The 18,616-nt window shown below is 50.0% G+C and overlaps 1 protein-coding gene across 1 annotated transcript in view; it reads right to left on the bottom strand.

The window, feature by feature from the left end:
* Positions 1 to 10,684: 10,684 nt before the first annotated feature.
* CUX2 (cut like homeobox 2) overlaps positions 10,685 to 18,616 on the bottom strand; it is a 276,351-nt gene continuing 268,419 nt past the window's right edge. The window contains exons 21-22 of the mRNA XM_068989833.1: positions 17,350 to 17,623; positions 10,685 to 13,752 (exon numbers count right to left, since the gene is read on the bottom strand). Coding sequence (XP_068845934.1) covers positions 12,960 to 13,752; positions 17,350 to 17,623 — 1,067 coding nt within the window. The 3' untranslated portion in view covers positions 10,685 to 12,959. The remainder of the gene's footprint in view (positions 13,753 to 17,349; positions 17,624 to 18,616) is intronic.

The following is an 18,616-nucleotide window of genomic DNA, read 5'->3' as shown; positions in this document are numbered from 1 at the left end:
GAAGCTGGGGGACCTGATCATGAGGGAAGTCGCCATCGGGGTCAGCCCTGAGGTCCCTGCCGGGTCTGCCTTCAGGAACTCAAGGCGCTAAGAAGATGCTAGGTTCTGAGGGATGCTTTGGGACCTCTGTAATTCAGAGAGAGCCTAGCCTTGAGGAGGCCACCGTGCCCAATTCTCAGGAGGATCCAGGCCCTAGGTGATCCTCAAGCAGCCAGAGAGCTGGTTTTGTGGGAGCTGTAGCCCCAAACCCAGCCCAGCAGGTGCCTTGGTCGCCTGTCCTGAATCACCGAGCAGAGGTTTGTTGCTGGCGACAGGCCTTGGCAGGGGCAACTGGGACCTGCGAGGCTCTATGGGCTGGAAGGCACATGAGCAGTCAGCACTGCTCCAGACTGGGCCCCACGTGGTCAGGAGGCTGGGCTGTGCTACACCACACCTGTGCCTGACCTCCTTTTCCTCCAAGGCCTGCTGGAGGAGCTGCCTGGCTCCCAGCCACCTTCCTGCCTCCATAAGCAGCAGGTGCAGAAAGGCAGCACCAGTGTGGGTTTTCATGTATGACCCGCACTGGGCTTCTGGCCTGGAGTGAGGCCCAGGCAGGACTCTTCCTGGAGCCTCAGCCAGGCCTTGGGGTGATGCCCCAGGGCAGTAGACCCTCTGGCCTTGGGCCATGTCTGTGTGCCTGTGGCAGCTCTCACCCTCTCCCAACACTCCTTAACCACATCCTCTGTCTTCTCCCAGAGCCAGCTCTCCAACCCCTGACCTTGTCCAGTCCTGGACCAGGCAGCTGTGGCCTGAGCTGACTTCCCAGCAGGTGCTTCTGGCGGGGAGGGGCCATGAGCTGACTCACAGCCCGGAAAGGGTCCAGATGCCAATCTGATAGGGGCAAAGCAGCAGCTGCCAAACCATGTCTGGCTTCCAGAACCCTCTCCCACCATCACAGCCTGTCTCTGTGCTCCACTCAGCCCCACTCTCACCCAACAGTATTCTGAGGGAGACCAGGTCTTGCTTTGCCTCGCGCCCACTTCTGGTTTTACTGTTATTCACTCACCACAGTGGCCATTCTTTATCCAGGGAGAATCTCCGGGGGCTGGGACACCCCTGGCCCTCAAGCTGGGTCATATTTACAGTCCTCAGCGCCTCAAAGTCAGGACCGCCTGAGGACACCTCCGCCCTAATCTTTATTTCCCCAGAGGCTCCCTCTTGGTGACACTGACTCGGCCCTTGGCCCCTTTCCTCCGCCTTGGGAAAGAATGGGTGCTGTCTGTGTGTCTGCAACCAGCAGCTCACTGCTGGCTCAGCTGACTGGAGTTTCAGTTTTAATTTACTTTTTAATACTTCAGGGTGTCTTTTTCTCTCCTAGCGACAAAGTTTGGTATTTTCACTGTTTTTGTTTCTTGTTGGCTGGTGAAGGGATAGGGTGCCCTGGTTCTGGGCTTGGCTAGTGGCGGTAGGGGGTAGTTGGCACTGCCCCAGGGGGAGGGGTGGGCAAGGAGCCTTGGCTGAGGACAAAGGAACCTCAAGAATCTCACCTGGCTCTTTGCCTTCTCCCTGGCGAGCCCTGCTCACCTGCAGGTGCCTCTGGGGGTCTTGGTACGCTTCCCATCCCCTCTGAGTGGTGGGCGGGGTTGGCAGCTCTAGTCTATAGGCTCTGGGGTCTCAGGGGGTGTTAGGCACTGTTAGGTGCCCATGTCCTGGCCAGACCCAGCTGGTGTGGTGAGGCGTTGGCCCCAGTCCTGGAGTAGGTTTACAAGCTCTAAAGGTACAATCTCCCCACCACCACCCCCAAAGCCCAACATGGGGTCAGGCTGCCTCCAGAGTTGGGCAGGGGAGAGATATCAGGCATCCTGGGAGAGGGAAATAGAGGCTAAAATGAAATAAAAAGTTTATCAAGTAATGTCTGGTGATATCATTTTCTCTTTTTTTGCCCCATCTAATCCCTGGATTGATTGGCCTGGCAGAGCCAGGAGCAAGCCCTACAAGAGAAGTGGCAAGTGTGTGCTGAGTGCTCCCTGGCTGATGCTCTGTCAGGAACATTCTTACCACCTCTTATGGCAGATACTGGCCCCCTTTTACAGATGAGGAAACTGGCTCAGAGAGATTAAGAAATCAGCCAGGTTCACACAGCTCAAAAGTATCAGAGAAGGGATGTAAACCTCCGGAAGCCTGTGGAAGAAGACAAGAGTCTTTGAGAGGAACATGAGGCAATGGAGTCCCCAAGTGCCTTTTCAGAGGGGAAGGCAGAAGGCGGCAGGGGGTAAGGTGAGGTTTAGAAAGAGGGTCAACTGTGGGCTGAAGGCCTGACAACTGGGAGGGACCCCCAAAGGGGAGAGCCACACCTGGCTCTCCTCACTGATCAGGGCCCAGAGGGAGGATTCTGGCACCAGTGCTAATTCAGAGGGAAATAGCCTGTGACTGACCAGTGATGTCTGCTGTGAACAAAGGGCGGGTGGCGGCCCGGTTTATGCTGTGTATCTGTATCTGTTACCTGTATGGTTGCTGGGCTGATGGGGGATTCACAGATGGGAAGGGGCTGGCCCAAGGTCATCCAGCATGATAGACTAGCCCTTAGGTCCTTTTAACATGGATTCAGAGCTGGGTCACATGCCTCTTGACAGTCTGGAAAAATCACGTGCATCCAGGAAAATGTGGCTTAGGATGAGTAACCTGCAGTCCTCGGTCTGCAGAGCAAGTTCAAAGAACAAGAAAGATACTAAGGTCAGGGAATCATACTACTCATGAGCATCCAGGATGTGCTGAGCAATTCCTTCCTGGTACCACAGCTGACACATGGGGGCTGAGTCAGGATGCTGCCTGTGGCATTTGTGACCACAGCCACTGCAGGGCCTGGGGCACAGAACAGAGGAAACAGCAGGAGAGACAGCTCCAAGAGGGAGGGTCCCAGGGAGGGAAGCCCTCACCTGCAGGCTTCTCAGGAACATTTCCGTGGAGCCAGTGAGAGTGGAAGGGGCGACAAGTCACTCAGTGTCCACCTGCTAACCATGTTTCCTTTTGACTCAGGGGAGTTGTGCATGGCACGTGCCTAAGGAAGACCACAACATCCCAGGACCGTGGCAAAGTTGAGGAAGTAGTCTTCACTGCAGCAGTCTTTGGGGGATATTGTCTGTGTTCAGAAGGAATATTCTGAGAAGCTGCCTGGGGGCAGAGGATGAGAACCTTAAGGAGAGCAATCAGGTCAGAAGTTATGGCTCCCTGCCCAACATCCATCCACCCTAAATGACTAGTCAAATTCTCTCAGTTGGGCTGCTCCCATTTGATTTGCAGGCACTGGCTAAACTGACCTGCTAAAGAATGGCTGTGTGTTGGGGCGGTAGGTGAAATGAGTGAAGAGGGCCAAAGGTATGGTGATGGATGACAACTAGATTTGTGGTGGTGATCACTTTTCGCGTATACAGATGTCAAAGAATGGCTGTGTGACCCCATTTTGGCCAATGAGATGTGAGTGGAAGGGTGTTCTTGCTTCTAAAAAGACATAAAGAGCTCTGGGAGTAAGCTATGTCTGAAACCTGGCGCTGTGGCAGCCATCTTGCGATCATGAAGTAGGTCACGTTAAGGAAAAGATGCTCTGCTGAGTTTAGTGCACGTTGAAAATAGCCCCGAAGCACTGAATCATGGACCCAAGAACCTACCTTTCTTCTAGAAATCTTGTTGTTTGAGATAATAAATGTTTAAAACTTTGGGAGAGGGGCTTTTTCGTTATTTGTAGTCAGAGGCTTCTTAATGGATAGCTTGAGTGATCGCAGCTTCTCCTTTTAAGGAGCATGGCTCTGGGTAGCCAGCCCCAGAAAGGATGTTGTCAGCTCACTGGGATGAAGGTTATGGCTAGCGTGGGATTCTCTGGGAGAGGAAAAGGGCCACTTTTCCCCCTCATCCTTTCCCTGGATGCCTTTTATCTCTCCTCTTCCAAGTGAACAAATATGGCATGAAAGTCTTTCCCTCCCCCCACTTCTGGCCCAGTGTCTTTTATCTTCCTTAACAGGGCTGTTTTGTCTCTACTCCGGCTAGGTCTGGAGCCAACTGTCCAGCGCCCGGCTCCCCAACACCCCTCCCCAGATCACCTTACGCAGAGTTTGTTAAAGACCCTGCTACTCATCCCAATTTCTAAGATTGCAGCATCCAAAATAACACTCCCACGGCAGTACAACGAGAGACTGCTTGAGTCCAGCTGCAGGTTTTGCATTTTCTGATCAAGACTTTAAAGGTGAGCCCATGAACTATTTTTTACTTAGGGTTTCAAAACGGATGCCCACTCCTGACAGAGGGCTCAGAGCTGCCGTGGCTTGGTCTGCCTGTGCTTGGGACCATGGCTGTGTCTGTTCTTGCCAGGTGCAGCTCTGAGCACCTGGGCTGCTGCCACTGCCCTCTCCTCATTGTCCAGGGCCTCTGTTCCCATTGTTTCTCTAGTGATGGGGCCAAGGAATGGCGGGGCAGTGCACTCAGGTCCCCAAAACTGCAGCTCCTTAGAGAGCAGGGACAGGTCTGCCTCCCATGTACCCCTGAGGCCTGGCACAGTGCCTGGCACACATATGTCCAAAATTGCCTCCCGGGACTTCCTAGTGGTCCAGTGGTTAAGGATCAGTCCTGCAATGCAGAGGATGCAGGTTCGATCCCTGGCCAGGGAACTAAGATCCCACATGCTTTGGGGCAACCGCAAGCAAGTCCGGGCACCGCAACTAGAGAAAGCACGCGTGTGGCAACGAAGACCCAGCACAGTTAAAAAAAAATACTGCCTCCCATGCCCATTCAGCTCATGTGATCCTGACTACAGCTGCTTGGGCAGCAGTTGGTCCTGAGACACCAGCTGAACCAATCAGGGTCCTAGGAATTTTGAATAGGTGGGTATGACAGACCAAATTGGATATGAGGTGGCCTTAGGCAGAGAACAGAATGGCTCAAGATTAGTGTCCTGAAACCTGGCTGAATTTCTTGCCTCTGGTTTCCCAAGGTTTACTCTGGATCTTCCCAATAAACTGCACACCTTTAAGTGGATCATGATTTCTTTCAACTCAACAGTTACTGACTACGCCCTGACTCCCAGCATCTTGTAGGGCCTGACACACAAAATGAATTAGAACTACCTCCCATTTACGGAGATCTATGATGTCTGAGTCAACTGGGGGGTGGCGGGAGGATGTGGGTGTGGTTCATTAAAATGCAGATTCCTGGGCCCTGGCTACAGGAATGTGGGATCAGGAATGTGTGAGCAGGACCTAGGAATCTGCACTTTGAGTAGAAAACAAGGGATTTTAGAACCACAGCTTAAGAAAGGTTCATTTGATCTTCAAAGAAACTTATAAGGCAGGATGGTAGGCAGCCTTTCTGATGGCCCCTGCTGATCCTTGTCTCTTGGGGTCCACACCCTTGTGAAGTCCCTTTCCACAATGAATAATGGCAAACCTGTGTAGCTGAGAGGATACTATGGAAGTGACAGTGGGGCTTCCAAGTCTAGGTTGTAAAAAGAGACACTCCAACCTCTGCCTGGCTCACTCTCAGCTGGCATGTTGTGAGGGCACTCAAGCAGCCCCTGGAAAGGGCCACTTGCAGAGGAACTGCAATGCCCAAGCGAGGGCTAGCACCTGTTCACTCACCATCTGAGTACACCTTCTTGCAAGTGGATTCTCTAGCCCCAGAACAGCCTTCAGATGACTGCAGCCATCTGAAGCTTTAACTGTAACCTCAGGAGAGACCAAGGAGCCAAAACCACCCAGTGAAGCCACTCCCAAATTCCTGACCCACAGAGACTGTGAGATAAATGTTTGTTATTTTAAGCCACTAAGTTTTGGTTGTTAGCAAGAGACAACAGAAGAGATTGGGCACCTTCAGGGTGGTATGGCCATAGACAGACTGGTTCCAAATAGGAAAAGGAGTATGTCAAGGCTGTATATTGTCACTCTGCTTATTTAACTTATATGCAGAGTACATCATGAGAAACGCTGGGCCAGAAGAAGCACAAGCTGGAATCAAGATTGCTGGGAGAAATATCAATAACCTCAAATATGCAGATGACACCACCCTTATGGCAGAAAGTGAAGAGGAACTAAAAAGCCTCTTGATGAAAGTGAAAGAGGAGAGTGAAAAAGTTGGCTTAAAGCTCAACATTCAGAAAATGAAGATCATGGCATCTGGTCCCATCACTTCATGGGAAATAGATGGGAAAACAGTGGAAACAGTGTCAGACTTTATTTTTTGGGGCTCCAAAATCACTGCAGATGGTGACTGCAGCCATGAAATTAAAAGATGCTTACTCCTTGGAAGAAAAGTTATGACCAACCTAGATAGCATATTCAAAAGCAGAGACATTACTTTGCCAACAAAGGTCTGTCTAGTCAAGGCTACGGTTTTTCCGGTGGTCATGTATGGATGTGAGAGTTGGACTGTGAAGAAAGCTGAGCGCTGAAGAATTGATGCTTTTGAACTGTGGTGTTGGAGAAGACTCTTGAGAGTCCCTTGGACTGCAAGGAGATCCAACTAGTCCATTCTGAAGGAGATCAGCCCTGGGATTTCTCTGGAAGGAATGATGCTAAAGCTGAAACTACAGTACTTCGGCCACCTCATGCGAAGAGTTGACTCATTGGAAAAGACTCTGATGCTGGAAGGGATTGGGGGCAGGAGGAGAAGGGGACGACAGAGGATGAGATGGCTGGATGGCATCACTGACTCGATGGACGTGAGTCTGAGTGAACTCCGGGAGTTGGTGATGGACAGGGAGGCCTGGCGTGCTGCGATTCATGGGGTTGCAAAGAGTTGGACATGACCGAGCGACTGAACTAAACTGAAGAGACAACAAATACAGGTAGATACTATTATGATCCTGTCCATTTTGCAGATAAGGAAACTGAGTCATTAAAGGGTCCTCAGGTCACCTAATAATAGAGTTTAATCCAGGCGAGGATGATTTCAAAGCCATTGCTTTTTTATCAATAACTATACCCTAGGGCTTCCCTGGTGGCTCAGATGGTAAAGCGTCTGCCTGCAGTGCAGGAGACCCGGTTTGATCCCTGGGTTGGGAAGATCCCCTGGAGAAGGAAATGGCAACCCACTCCAGTACTCTTGCCTGGAAAATTCCATGGACTGAGGAGCCTGGCAGGCTACAGTCTATGGGGTTGCAAAGAGTCGGACACGACTGAGCGACTTCACTTTCACTTTCATACCCTAGGGGGCTGGAGAATGTCACAGACCATTAAAGAGATTAACTGTTTTACCCCTCCCACTATTGACCAAGGGTGGTTCCTACCGCTCTAGGGTTTGGAGGGGTGGCTCCACCCTCTGGGTACCTGCGAAGCAGCACACACTCAATACCTGAGCTGTGGAACTCTTGGCCTTGAGAGTGATTTCTAGAAAAGTCATGCCAACTGCATGGGCCAAACAACCAGGTACAGTCTGGCTTTCTCATTCACCAGGAGGTGATGGGAAGTGGGGCTGCTGGCCCAACAGAGCAGCTCAACTAGGAGGAACAGGAGGTGGGGAGAGGAAGATGAAGTGGGAAACAAGGGCTGCAGAAACCTGAGGTCAGGCTGGCACTGGGAGTGGGCCCTGCCATCTCCCCTGGCAGATGGAAGCGCCTAACCTGGAAGTGCAAGTCTGACTGTAGCACTGCCTCATACTGCCCATGGCTCCTCAGTACCCTCAAGAGAAAGGCCTATTTCCCAGCATGCGGGAGCTTCAAGATCTTACCTTGTCCCTCTTTCTCTCTCCATCCTCACCTCAAATTCCAGCCTCCTTTGCTTTTGTTTCCCATATCCCCTGTCCCATGTCTTGCCAACTATTCCTTCTGCCCGCCTCTTATGCTTCTCTTCCAACTGCAATTGTCTTTCAGGGGTCAGCTGAGATGCCTCCTCCTCCAGGAAGCCTTCCTGGACCCCACTGCTCATGCTCTCATGGTGTTTCCACCATTTAAGCACTAAGCACACAGCAGGTACTCAATCCAAACTTATTACCTGAATGAACTGTCACCAAACCGCCCCCCAGCTCAACTCTCTCCTCTCCTCTGTCCCTTGATCTAAACCTGCCTCTGCCTGCAAGGCCTTCTCTGCCCTCTCGTTTCTCCCTGCGCTCTCCACTCCTGCTTTCCCATGGTCCTTAGTTCAGAACTCCACATTCTGCGTTTCTGCTGAATTTTCCACTCCAGATGGGTAGCAACTGCAGACACAGTGTCCACACCAAAGCTAATTGTCTGGCGGGAGCTCTGGTTCCCAGACCCCAAGGGCACCGACTCCCACAGGCTCTCAGGTCACTTGTGTGTGTGCCATCAGGTAAGGCTTCCCCCTCCACCCTGCCCCCTTCTCCACCCCTGCTGCCACACTGTGGGGATTTCTGACTTCTGACCTCCAGAGCTGCAAACAAAGTGTCCACGAGGCCTGTCCTTCGCTTTACTTCGGAGCAATTAATTATCCTAACCAAGGGGGAGGTCACTAATCATTTAATTCTCCCTGCAAGGATGTGTGGAAAAACTGGGGTGATCAGAAAGTTTCCAGACAAAGAGGAAAGGTCTGTCTTGGGATGCCACGTGCCCTTGCCTCCTGGGTGAGTAATATTCAGTGCTACTTTGGAAACTCACCTGACATTACTGGTTGAGGAAAATAACAAACCTCCTGCAGCTTGACGCATAGAGACTCACCATCACGGGGTGAAGGAACCCAACCCCCGCTCATGAAAACAGTAAGTAGTACTGAGCCCTTACGTGCCACACACTGTCTTATGTGCTTTACCCGCATTGTTATTTCTGATAATGACCTTTTGAGTTGGCTGCTGTGATACCCCCATTTTACAGATGAGGAGACTGAGGCCCTAGTTATTCAGCTAGGACACAGGCACTGCTGTGTTGGTGACCAGGGAGCCCCTCGTGGTATTTTTTCATCAGGAAGCCGGAGGCACCTGCCACTCACACACTCCACTGAGGTGGGCACAGCTGGTATACTGACTGGTGTCAGGGCCATGGCCTGTGGCCTCTAACTGGGGCAGGGTACAGTCTTGGCTCCTCAGATCTAGACCCAGGATCTAACCAGCTTCCACCTGTTGCAATGAGTGGAAAGTGGGTTCCAGTCCTTCCACCTTCCTCTGTTGGAGCCCACAGTACAGTCACCGGCCAAGATGCCCACTGGGCCCAGGCGGCTGGCACAGGTACGGACAGAGGCAAACCACGCTCACGTGTCCTAACAGGGGCAGCCACTCCTCAACTAGCTGTTGTCATGTTGGAACCTCGGCCCAGTAACCGCGTGTTTTAATGGAATTAGAACATTCTTTAACACTATACACAAAAATAAACTCAAAATGGATCAAAGACCCAAGTGTAAGACCAAACACTATAAAACTCTTAAGAGAAGACATAGGCAGAACACTCTGACATAAATTACAGCAATATCTTTTTTGAATTGTCTCCTAGTGTAACGGAAATAAAAACAAAAATAAACAAATGGGACCTAATTAAACTCAAAAGCTTTTGCATAACAAAGGAAACCATAAACAAAATGAAAAGATAACCCACAGGAGGAAATACCTGCGAACAAGGGATTAATTTCCAAAATTTACGAACAGCTCATACAGTTCAGTATCAGAAAAACAAACAACCCAATCAAAAAATGGGCAGAAGACCTAAGTAGATATTTCTCCAAAGAAGATGTACAGATGGCCAACAGGCACATGAAAAGATGCTCAATGTCACTAATTATTGGGAAAATGCAAATCAAAACTACAAGGAGATATCACCTCACACCAGTCAGAATGGCCATCATCAAAAAGTCTACAAACAATAAATGCTGCAGAGAGCGTGGAGAAAGGGAACCTTCCTACACTGTTGGTGGGAATGTAAATTGGTGCAGCCACTATGAAGAACGGTATGGAGATTCCTTAAGAAACTAAAAAGCAGAGCTACCACATTATCCAGCAATCCCACTCCTGGGCATATATCCAGAGAAAAACATGGTTCAAATGGGTACAAGCACTCCAGTGTTTGTTGCAATGCTGTTTACAATAGCCAAGACATGGGAACAACCTGAATGTCCAACAGATGACTAGATAAAGAAACTGTGGCGCATATATACAATGAAATATTACTCATCCATAAAAAGGAATGAAGTGATGCCATTCACAGCAACATGCATAGACCTGGAGATTATTTTGCTAAACGAAGCAAGCCAGACAGAGAAAGACATGTGTCACTTATATGCAGAATCTAAAAAAATGATATAATTGAACTTATTTACCAAACAGAGACATACAGACTTAGAGAATGAACTTATGATTACCAGAGGGGAAGGGAGCGGGGAGAGATAGACTGGGAGTTTGGGACTGAATGTACACACTGCTATATTTAAAACAGATAACCAACAAGAACCTGCTGAATAGCATGGGGAACTCTGCTCAATACTCCATAATAACCTAAGTGGGAAAAAAATTTGAAAAAGAATAGACACATGTATAACTGATTTTGCTGTGCACCTAAAAATAACACAACACTGTTAACCAGCTACACCCCAGTATTACATGAAAATTTAAAAAGAACATATACATACAAAAAAAAAATCATGGTTTTTACCTGACAAGCCGTCATATTTTAATGGTGGCAAATGAATTTTAAAAACCAGTTTTTAAAAATACCATTTTGTAAAACATGCAAGGGCAGATCTGACCCCCAATCTGCAGCCCCAACTCCAGAATAAAGCAAACAGGACACCCAGACATTATTATACAATTCTGTATTGAGTGACGCGTTTATTACAGAACGTGTTCCTTTTTTTTTTAAATTTAAACAAAGTTCATCACTCTCTCATAGAAACGGTTTTGTGGGGTTTTGTTCTGTTTACCGTTACAGGACGTGAACCTGACAAAGTTGTTCACAGGTCTGCTAGCTTTAAGTACAACAGGATTTTCCATGTTCAAAAGACTATATGCTAAGTGCTTAATCAAATCCCGTCACATAAAAGCCAGATTTAGTCCTTTAAGAACTGCAGTCTGCATGTAAGCCTGGATTTCAGTGTTGTGTGGCTTTCAACAGTAAAAAGTGGTGTGTCTCCCACGATTGCCTTAGTTGGGACAGGGCGGTGGTGGCTAAAAGGAGATGTTTTCATTTGTTCCAGATTTGATTACTCTGAAAATTGGTCACTGTTTCCTATTGTCAAAATATAAAAATACCTTCATCTGGATAAAAATGTATACAGTGGAAAACTCGTCAATGCATAGCCTGGGTGTATGGAAAAGGAGGTTTTCCAGCAGGGTCTGCGTTGTTCTTTATGACTGGTGTGGAGACTGCAGCCTGGGCTGGGTGCATGAGAGCTGAGATTTCTGAACGGCCCTCACCTGATCCCTTCTGCTCACTGGAATTTGCCGGCCTGGGTTTCAAGATATTTGCTGCATCCTTGAAATCCTTGTCAGCCATCTTTCCCTCTGGTACTGGGTTGGCACCGTGACGACCACCTTTTCATTGTCATTCTGGATGGAGCTGATACGGCTGCTGTGATAGGCCCATTTTACAGATGGGGAGACTGAGGCCCTAGTTATACAGCTAGGACAGGGGCGCTGCTGTGTTGGTGACAATATGGTGACTGGTCCATCCAGATTTGGAGTTCTCCCCCTAAAAACCAAGATGATAAAGACGCTGGAAGGAGGGCTTCTCTGCGTTGGGGTGCTGAGTCTTTGTTCTCAGAAAGGTCAGGTGTTAGAAGACAGGAGGCTGGACTTGGAGACTGGGATGTGGTGGGCATGCTGCAGTGAATTCAAACCTTTGAGCTTCATTCCGCACAAACTTGGAGGTGCAGACGCTTCCAGAAAGCACCAGGGTCAACTTGAGAAGGAAGATGATGAGAGGGGAGTCGGGGGTCTCTAGTCTGATGAATCTGTTTTTTGGTGTGGGGTGCTGAGCTGGGTGCTTGTGGGATGACTAACACTGTTATTTTCTTAAAACACAAGGAGGGGAAGATGGCAGCCACAGTCTTGCTCTGGAAAGCCAGTAGGGAAACTTCCCGTGCTGTGGCCACGATTCAGGTTGAGGAATGGCGTCCCTCTGGTTGAAGCACCAGCCTCTAAACTCTCGCCCTCGTACCCGGCTTTCCAAAGGATCTGGAAGCACATCTTGCCTTACAGGTGGATGAGATGGAGATCCACCTGCTGTGGTCCACAGGTTCCTGACGAGAGGGAGTGTACGCAGTTTGTTTTGTACCATGTTACAGCTCAGAGAGGATGGTTGGCCACAGCCCACTTCTCTACAACAGTTAAAATAGCACAGGACATTCTGAGTTATCAAGGTTGCAAGACAGACCACCAGAATGAAACACACCCTCACGCCATCGAAGTTTTCCTTTAGAGTCTTTTGGACTTTCTCTTTTCAACATGGTTTCTGAAAGGGCAGTAGCAATGTATTGTTGTCTCACAGACAGACGTGGAAAAGAAAAATCAAGCCGCAGTTCAAAGGTTATCTAAATTTTGGTCAGTCTTATAGTGTTTTGTGATGGCTTTGAACAATTGTCTCCTTTTAATCTCATCTAGTGGCAAAAAAACGACACAACTTCAGTGTATTCTTCGCAACAGTTGTGACAGCATCCTGATTTTATAACTCTCTGTTAATATCAAAACAGCATTAGCTGGGAATAAATTCCAAAGGATCCTTTATTAAAATATCTAAAAGTGGTCTATAAATATTTATTTTTCTAAAAGAGTTTGGAGCTTCCAAGTGAAAATGTGGCTCCACTTTGCTTCTGCGTCTGGTAGAGAGGCCAGCAGGGAGAAGATGGTGCTCCCTGGAGCAGGGGGAGCTGTAAAGAGGTGGCAGGGGCTCCGGCCCTACATGCTCACTCATGACTTTGTAGAGCTCGGATTACAACAGAAACGGAAAACAGCGCGACCGTAACGCTGCTGTCCACGTGGTGATGGCTGCGCGAGCGCCTCCCTTCCGGGGCCCTGTCCTGTCTGGGGGAGTCGGTGGCCACCGGGTGCGCCGCTTGCCCCCACCTTCAGAACTCCCACTCCAGGGCCTCCTCCCGATTGGCAGCCCTCTCCAGCCGGTAGATGATGCTGTTCAGGTTGGCCATCTTCTCGTGCCGCCGCTGCAAGTTGGGGTTCACCTTGGTGCTGGGGTGCAAGGCCCCGGCTGTGTCGGCGGTGGGGCTGGCACTCAGCACCTTGGCAGGGAGGGTGCTGGGTGGGGATGGGGAGATGGGGGCTGAGGAGGAAGGGACCGGCGACACGGACATCATGAGGCCCGGAGAGGAGGCGGCTGAGGGCGAGTTCAGTGACACCTCCAGGCTGCAGCGGGAGGACTCTGAGGCTGACTTAAAGCTTAGGGGGTCCGGGTGTAGTCGCTCCCCGCCCTCACTCTCTGGGAGGGGGTGCAGTGAGGGGCAGCCTGGGGTGGTCCCGCCTGGAAGGAGGAGCCCTGGGGCTGCTTTGGGGAGTCCGTCGTCACCCAGAGGGTCAGGATGCACCTCTCGGGGGGAGCCTTGGCCTTTGTCCGGCTCCTTTGAGTCCTGGCTGTCGGCTTGTTCCTCAGCCTCCTCAGTCTGTTCCTGCTTAATCCTTACTGGAGTCTTGTCCTGGGAGGTCAGGTGGGTGATGCTCTCCTCGGGAGCCTCCTGAAGCTTTAGTTCCTTCACCGTAGGCTTCTGGTCCTCAGCCTCTGAGTCGGGGCTCTGTGGGGTGGGGTCTGGGTGGGAGTGGCCTGGCGGCAGGATGCCAGAACCCCCACTGGGGTCGAGGTCTGGTTCCTCTTGGGTCCCCTCCACCAACATCTCCCGGCGCATCCGGGACCTGGGGCAGAGATGGTGGTAAGCAAGGTGCTGGAGGGGACAGCTAGCCCTGGAGTCAAATCCAGTGAGGGGCCCTGTGACCCCACCCACTTCCCCGGGGGGCTCACTATGCATAAGCTTCTTCACATGCAGCATCCTAGTAAGCCCTCTCAACAACCCCAAATGGTGGGCCATCATCATCCCCACTTCAGAGGAGGAAACAAGGCTCAGAGATGCTGGGTGATATGCCCCAGTTTCACAGCTAGTAAGTGGCAGAACCAGGACTTGAACTCAGGACTGGTGGATTCCAAAGCTCACAGTCTAGACCTGTGCCGTCTAGTGCAGCAGCCACTGGTCACACATGGCTCTCTCATTGTTAACAGTTGTTATACTGACTGCATGTTGAAATGGTTGCATTTGTAAAAGTGTTAGTTGCTCAGTCGTGCCCGACTCTTTGCGACCCCATGGACTGCAGCCCACCGGCCTCCTGTGTCCATGAGATTTTCCAGGCAAGGATACTGGAGTGGGTTGCCATTTCCTTCTCCAGGGGATCTTCCCAACCCAGGGATTGAATGTGGGTCTCCTGTACTGCAGGCAGATTCCTTCCCGACTGAGCTACAAGGGAAGCCCTGCATTTGTATATACTGGGCTAAATAACATATGCGTGTGTGCTTAGTCGTGTCTGACTCTTTGCGACCCTAGGGACTGTGGCCCGCTAGGCTCCTCTGACCATGGGATTCTCTAGGCAAGAATACTGCAGTGGGTACTATTACATTAACTTCATCTGTCTCTTTTTGTTTAGTTTTATTTTTTAATTTTTCTTCAATGTGGCTACTAGAAAATTGTATATTATATATGTGGCTTTCATTGTATTTCTATTGGACAGTGGTGCTCTAGAGCATTTCTCAAAGTCAAAAGCAGAGAATAACTTGTCTAGGTCACCAAGGCACACAGAGGCAGAGGTGGGCCCAGAACCTGGGCACACTGAATTCCAGTCCAGAACCCACCCTCTCTTCACTTCAGTGGCCTCCCTTTGGCCAGAGGGAAAGGTGGTCTCATTTATTATGTTTTAGGGCAGGAAAGGCTAGGATGGGTTTAACTTCATTAATTATTTCCCTAATAGCACGAGGTCCAGAGAGGTCAAGTCAGTTGTCCAAGATCACACAGCGATAGGACTTTTTAAGTATCTTCAATGCTGTGTCCTTCTTTAATTGATGACATCATATATTATATCAATATTATTTAATAATAATAAAGTACATGTTACTGATATAAAATTAATTTATAAATTTCAATGATAAAGATCATAATGGTTAGTGCTTATCACATGTCAGATGCTCGACCAAGCACTTTTTGCAGATTATTTATCTTTCATAATGACCTTATGAGGGGGAGACTAGTCTCATGCCCACCAACAAAGATGACAAGGCTCAGAGAGGCACAGGGACTGCCGTGGTCACATAGCCGGCACGCAGTGCAGATGGGCTCTGCACCCAGCTGTCTGCCTGCACTCTCCTGTCTCCCTGCCCAGGTCGGGAATGCGGCCCCATCCCAGGATCCTGAGCCTGGAGGGACTATCAGCGGTGATCTGGTTCACTTTCATCTCTCAGTTCCTAATCCTTCCACAAAGGTGGCCTTGCCCACCTCTCAGGAGACCCTGTCTTCTCCTTTAGTTCCCTCTAGAGGGAAGAGTTGGTGGGACCCAGGGGAGTGCTGGGTGCTTTGGGGATGGCTCACTTGCCTGAAGCTTTATCATTAGAACTTCCAAACTGTGGATCAAATATAAATATCTCGCTAACAGTCATTTATACCATAGTAAAAATTAGTCTTTTTCTTCAATTCTTGACTCCCTAATCTATAGCAGGTCCTTCCAAGGAATTTTTTCTCAAAACATCCCATTGTTCACTTTTCCCAGAGCTCACTGCAGTGTGTAATGATACATTAGTATAAGAACTCATTTAATAGTGACCATCCCTGCTGGTCTGTGAGAGATGCCAAGGACTTTACCTCATTCTCTTTGGTACTTGGGACAGAGTAGATGCTCAATAATCATTTACTAAATGAAGCAATGTATTCTATAATTATAGCTCTTTGAGAGTGGTTTTTTTGGGGAGTGGAATTCTCTCTCCTCCTTCAAAGCCCAGCTGAAATGCCACCTCTCTATCTAAATTTTCCCTAGGTAGAATTCCCTTTTCCCTTAGTTCCTTATTCCTCCTTGTTTTCACAGCATTTATTAGGTTGTCATGAAGTTATCTGGTTTGTGATTTTAAACTCTCTAAGAGCAGGGATGATGTCTTTGAACCCCTGTATCTCCCAACCCTGGCTCACTGTGCATACATGACAAATATTAACTGAAATGAATATGCTGGATTATAATGGAGGGATACGTTCCTGTGGAAAACAAGAGGGGAGAGAATGTCTGGAAGGGAAGGAGGGTGTGAGGGTGTGAGGCTTTAAGGACCTATATCATCTGCCGTTTGGCAGGTTCTGGGTCTGAGCAAGATATAAGCAATATTTTACACTGTGTTTATGCCTGTAGTTTTTCATTTGATCCTCAATTCATTCAAAGCATTATGGGGTAAATTTTAAGTTCCTTATCTGTAAAACAGGGATGAGACTCAGACAGGTACAGTGATTTGTCCAATAACACACAGCTGAGGTGGGATTTGAACTCGGGTCTGTGTGATGCCCATGCCTGGGCTGTGGAGAGAGATTTCAGGTGCTCCACCCTTCTAGGCTCCTCCCTCCTCTTCTCTCAGGGATCAAGAGACTCTCCTCTCTGGCACCACAGGGGCATCAGAGACATTTCTTGCTCAGGAGGCTTGGTGGGGAGCGCCTCAGAGGGATGGCCCTTGAAATCAAATCAAGCCTTCTCTTCAGGGTTCTCAGGAAGCCCTTTTGCGGTCTCCTTGGGAACCGTGTACCCAGTCAGTGCCCCGAGGCAGCCCTGGGACTAAATTCCCAGGCAGCCCAGCCCCCTGCAGGTCAGCGGCTCAGGAGATGAGGGATTGGTGAGTGGGAGGAGGCACCGCTTTTGTTAGGGATCACCCACTCCCTGAGGTGGGTGGAGCCTGAGGGGCTGCCACAAGGGTTTCCTTTGACCTCAGGAGTGGGAAAGGCCAGGAGCCCCAAACCAGGGCACTGACACAAGACTCAGTGGGAAGTTAGGGTACCTCAGGCCTGTGCCCCACACACAATCCCCCGTCCCTTTGTGGAGGCAGACGCAGAGCAAGCTGGTGAAGTCACAACAAAGATGGCGACGATAGTGACGTCAACACCACCTCCTATGTGCCAGGTTATTCTCCATGAGTATGTTAGCCACATCAAATCCTCAAGGCAACTCTATGAAGTAGATCCCATTATAATTCTCATTTTATAGGTTAGAAGATTGAGGCTCTGGGAGGTGAAGTCACTTGCCCAGGCCGCACAAGATGAAAACTGTCGAGCTGGAATTTACATCCGAGTTTGCCTATGTTATAAAGCTAAACACCTAGAAATATGGCCACCTAATTTCCCAGAGGCCATGATGGGCTGCCTCCAGGCCCTGGGATGAGGAAGCTGGCTGAGACCCCTGCCCATCCTCCCAGGGGCCACCAGGCACCCTGTCCCCCATCCCTACCTGTAGTTGTGGAACCAGTTGATGACGGTGTTGGTCTTGAGGTTGAGCTGGAAGGAGAGGAGCTCAATGGTCTGCTGGGAGGGGTAGGGCTCCAGCTGGTAGGCCTTCCTCAGCGCCTCCTTCTCTTCAGGGGCCAGCACCACTCGGGGCTTCTTGATCTGCAGGAGGCTCAGGTCTTGGGGCTGCAGGCAGGGGCTGGGGCACTCGGAGCGGGTGGCTGGAGACTCACTGTCTGAGCCAGTGCTGATGAGGCCGTACCTGCGCTTCAGGTAGGCTGGGGCGGGGGAGGGAGGGAGGGAGGGAGGGCTGAGAGGGGCCAACTAGAGGCTCCCCTGAACCGAGGAGGGGTCTCAGGCTGAACTGAGCACCAGCCAGCCGTCCTCAGAGCCCCTGCGCCCCAAACGTGGGGACCCCGGCCCGGCCTCAGCCTTTTCTCCTTCCACGCCCTCCTTGTGAGACGGGAGATGCTCGCCTGCCCACACCTGGTCATTAACATGCTAACTGTTAACATGTGTGGAGAGCTGCCCTCACAGACAGGAAGTGCTCAAAAGAAGGGGTTCTGCAGCATTCTCGATGGTCAGAAGTGTCCCTGAATTTCACCAGTGTTTTGGAGGGCAGCAGGAAGACAGTTTTAAGATTTTTCTCTCCTGTTTTCACAGGTTTTTCTGGAGCCATCTGTGGAGTCTGTGGGTTCGGTGCGGAGGTGGTACAGATGCAGAAAGTGGCGCAGAGTCTTTTGCCCTCGGCCCCTGCCAGGCTCCAGGACGTTAATTTTAAATGAACGTAGTAATTGCATGATGCATCTCAGCCTCAAATCATCAAAATGTGTGTGCGCTGGGGGGGAAGCCCACCCCAGAATAGAGGAAGTAAGGTATTGGGTCCCATTAAATCCTCACACCAGTGCCCTGAGGTAGACGCTATGACTCTTACTTTCAGATGAAGATGAATGAGGCACAGAGAAGGGAAGTAACTTGCCCAAGATCACACAGCCAGCAAGCGGCAGGACAAGTTCCCAAGTGTACAGCTGTCTGATGCCAACAGCCAGACGGCCCTGTCCCATGTGCCGCTTATAGCCTGGCTTGAACCTGGGCCCTCGTCATGACTTAGTGCCCCAGCTGACAACTTTCCAACTCCTCAAATCTTATCTCCCGACTGGATTTTGAGCTTTCTTAGACCCAGGAATCCCTTACACACAAAGCATGGGACTGGCTGGGCCACAAAGCGGGTGCTCAGTGCCAGTTCAATTTTTCAGGGAGATAAAATCCTA

This window comes from Capricornis sumatraensis, chromosome 17 (assembly GCF_032405125.1).
Source record: "Capricornis sumatraensis isolate serow.1 chromosome 17, serow.2, whole genome shotgun sequence".
NCBI classification, from domain to species: domain Eukaryota; kingdom Metazoa; phylum Chordata; class Mammalia; order Artiodactyla; family Bovidae; genus Capricornis; species Capricornis sumatraensis.
The sequence above is the reverse complement of the archived record's forward strand: the minus strand, read 5'-3'. Positions and strand labels throughout refer to the sequence as shown.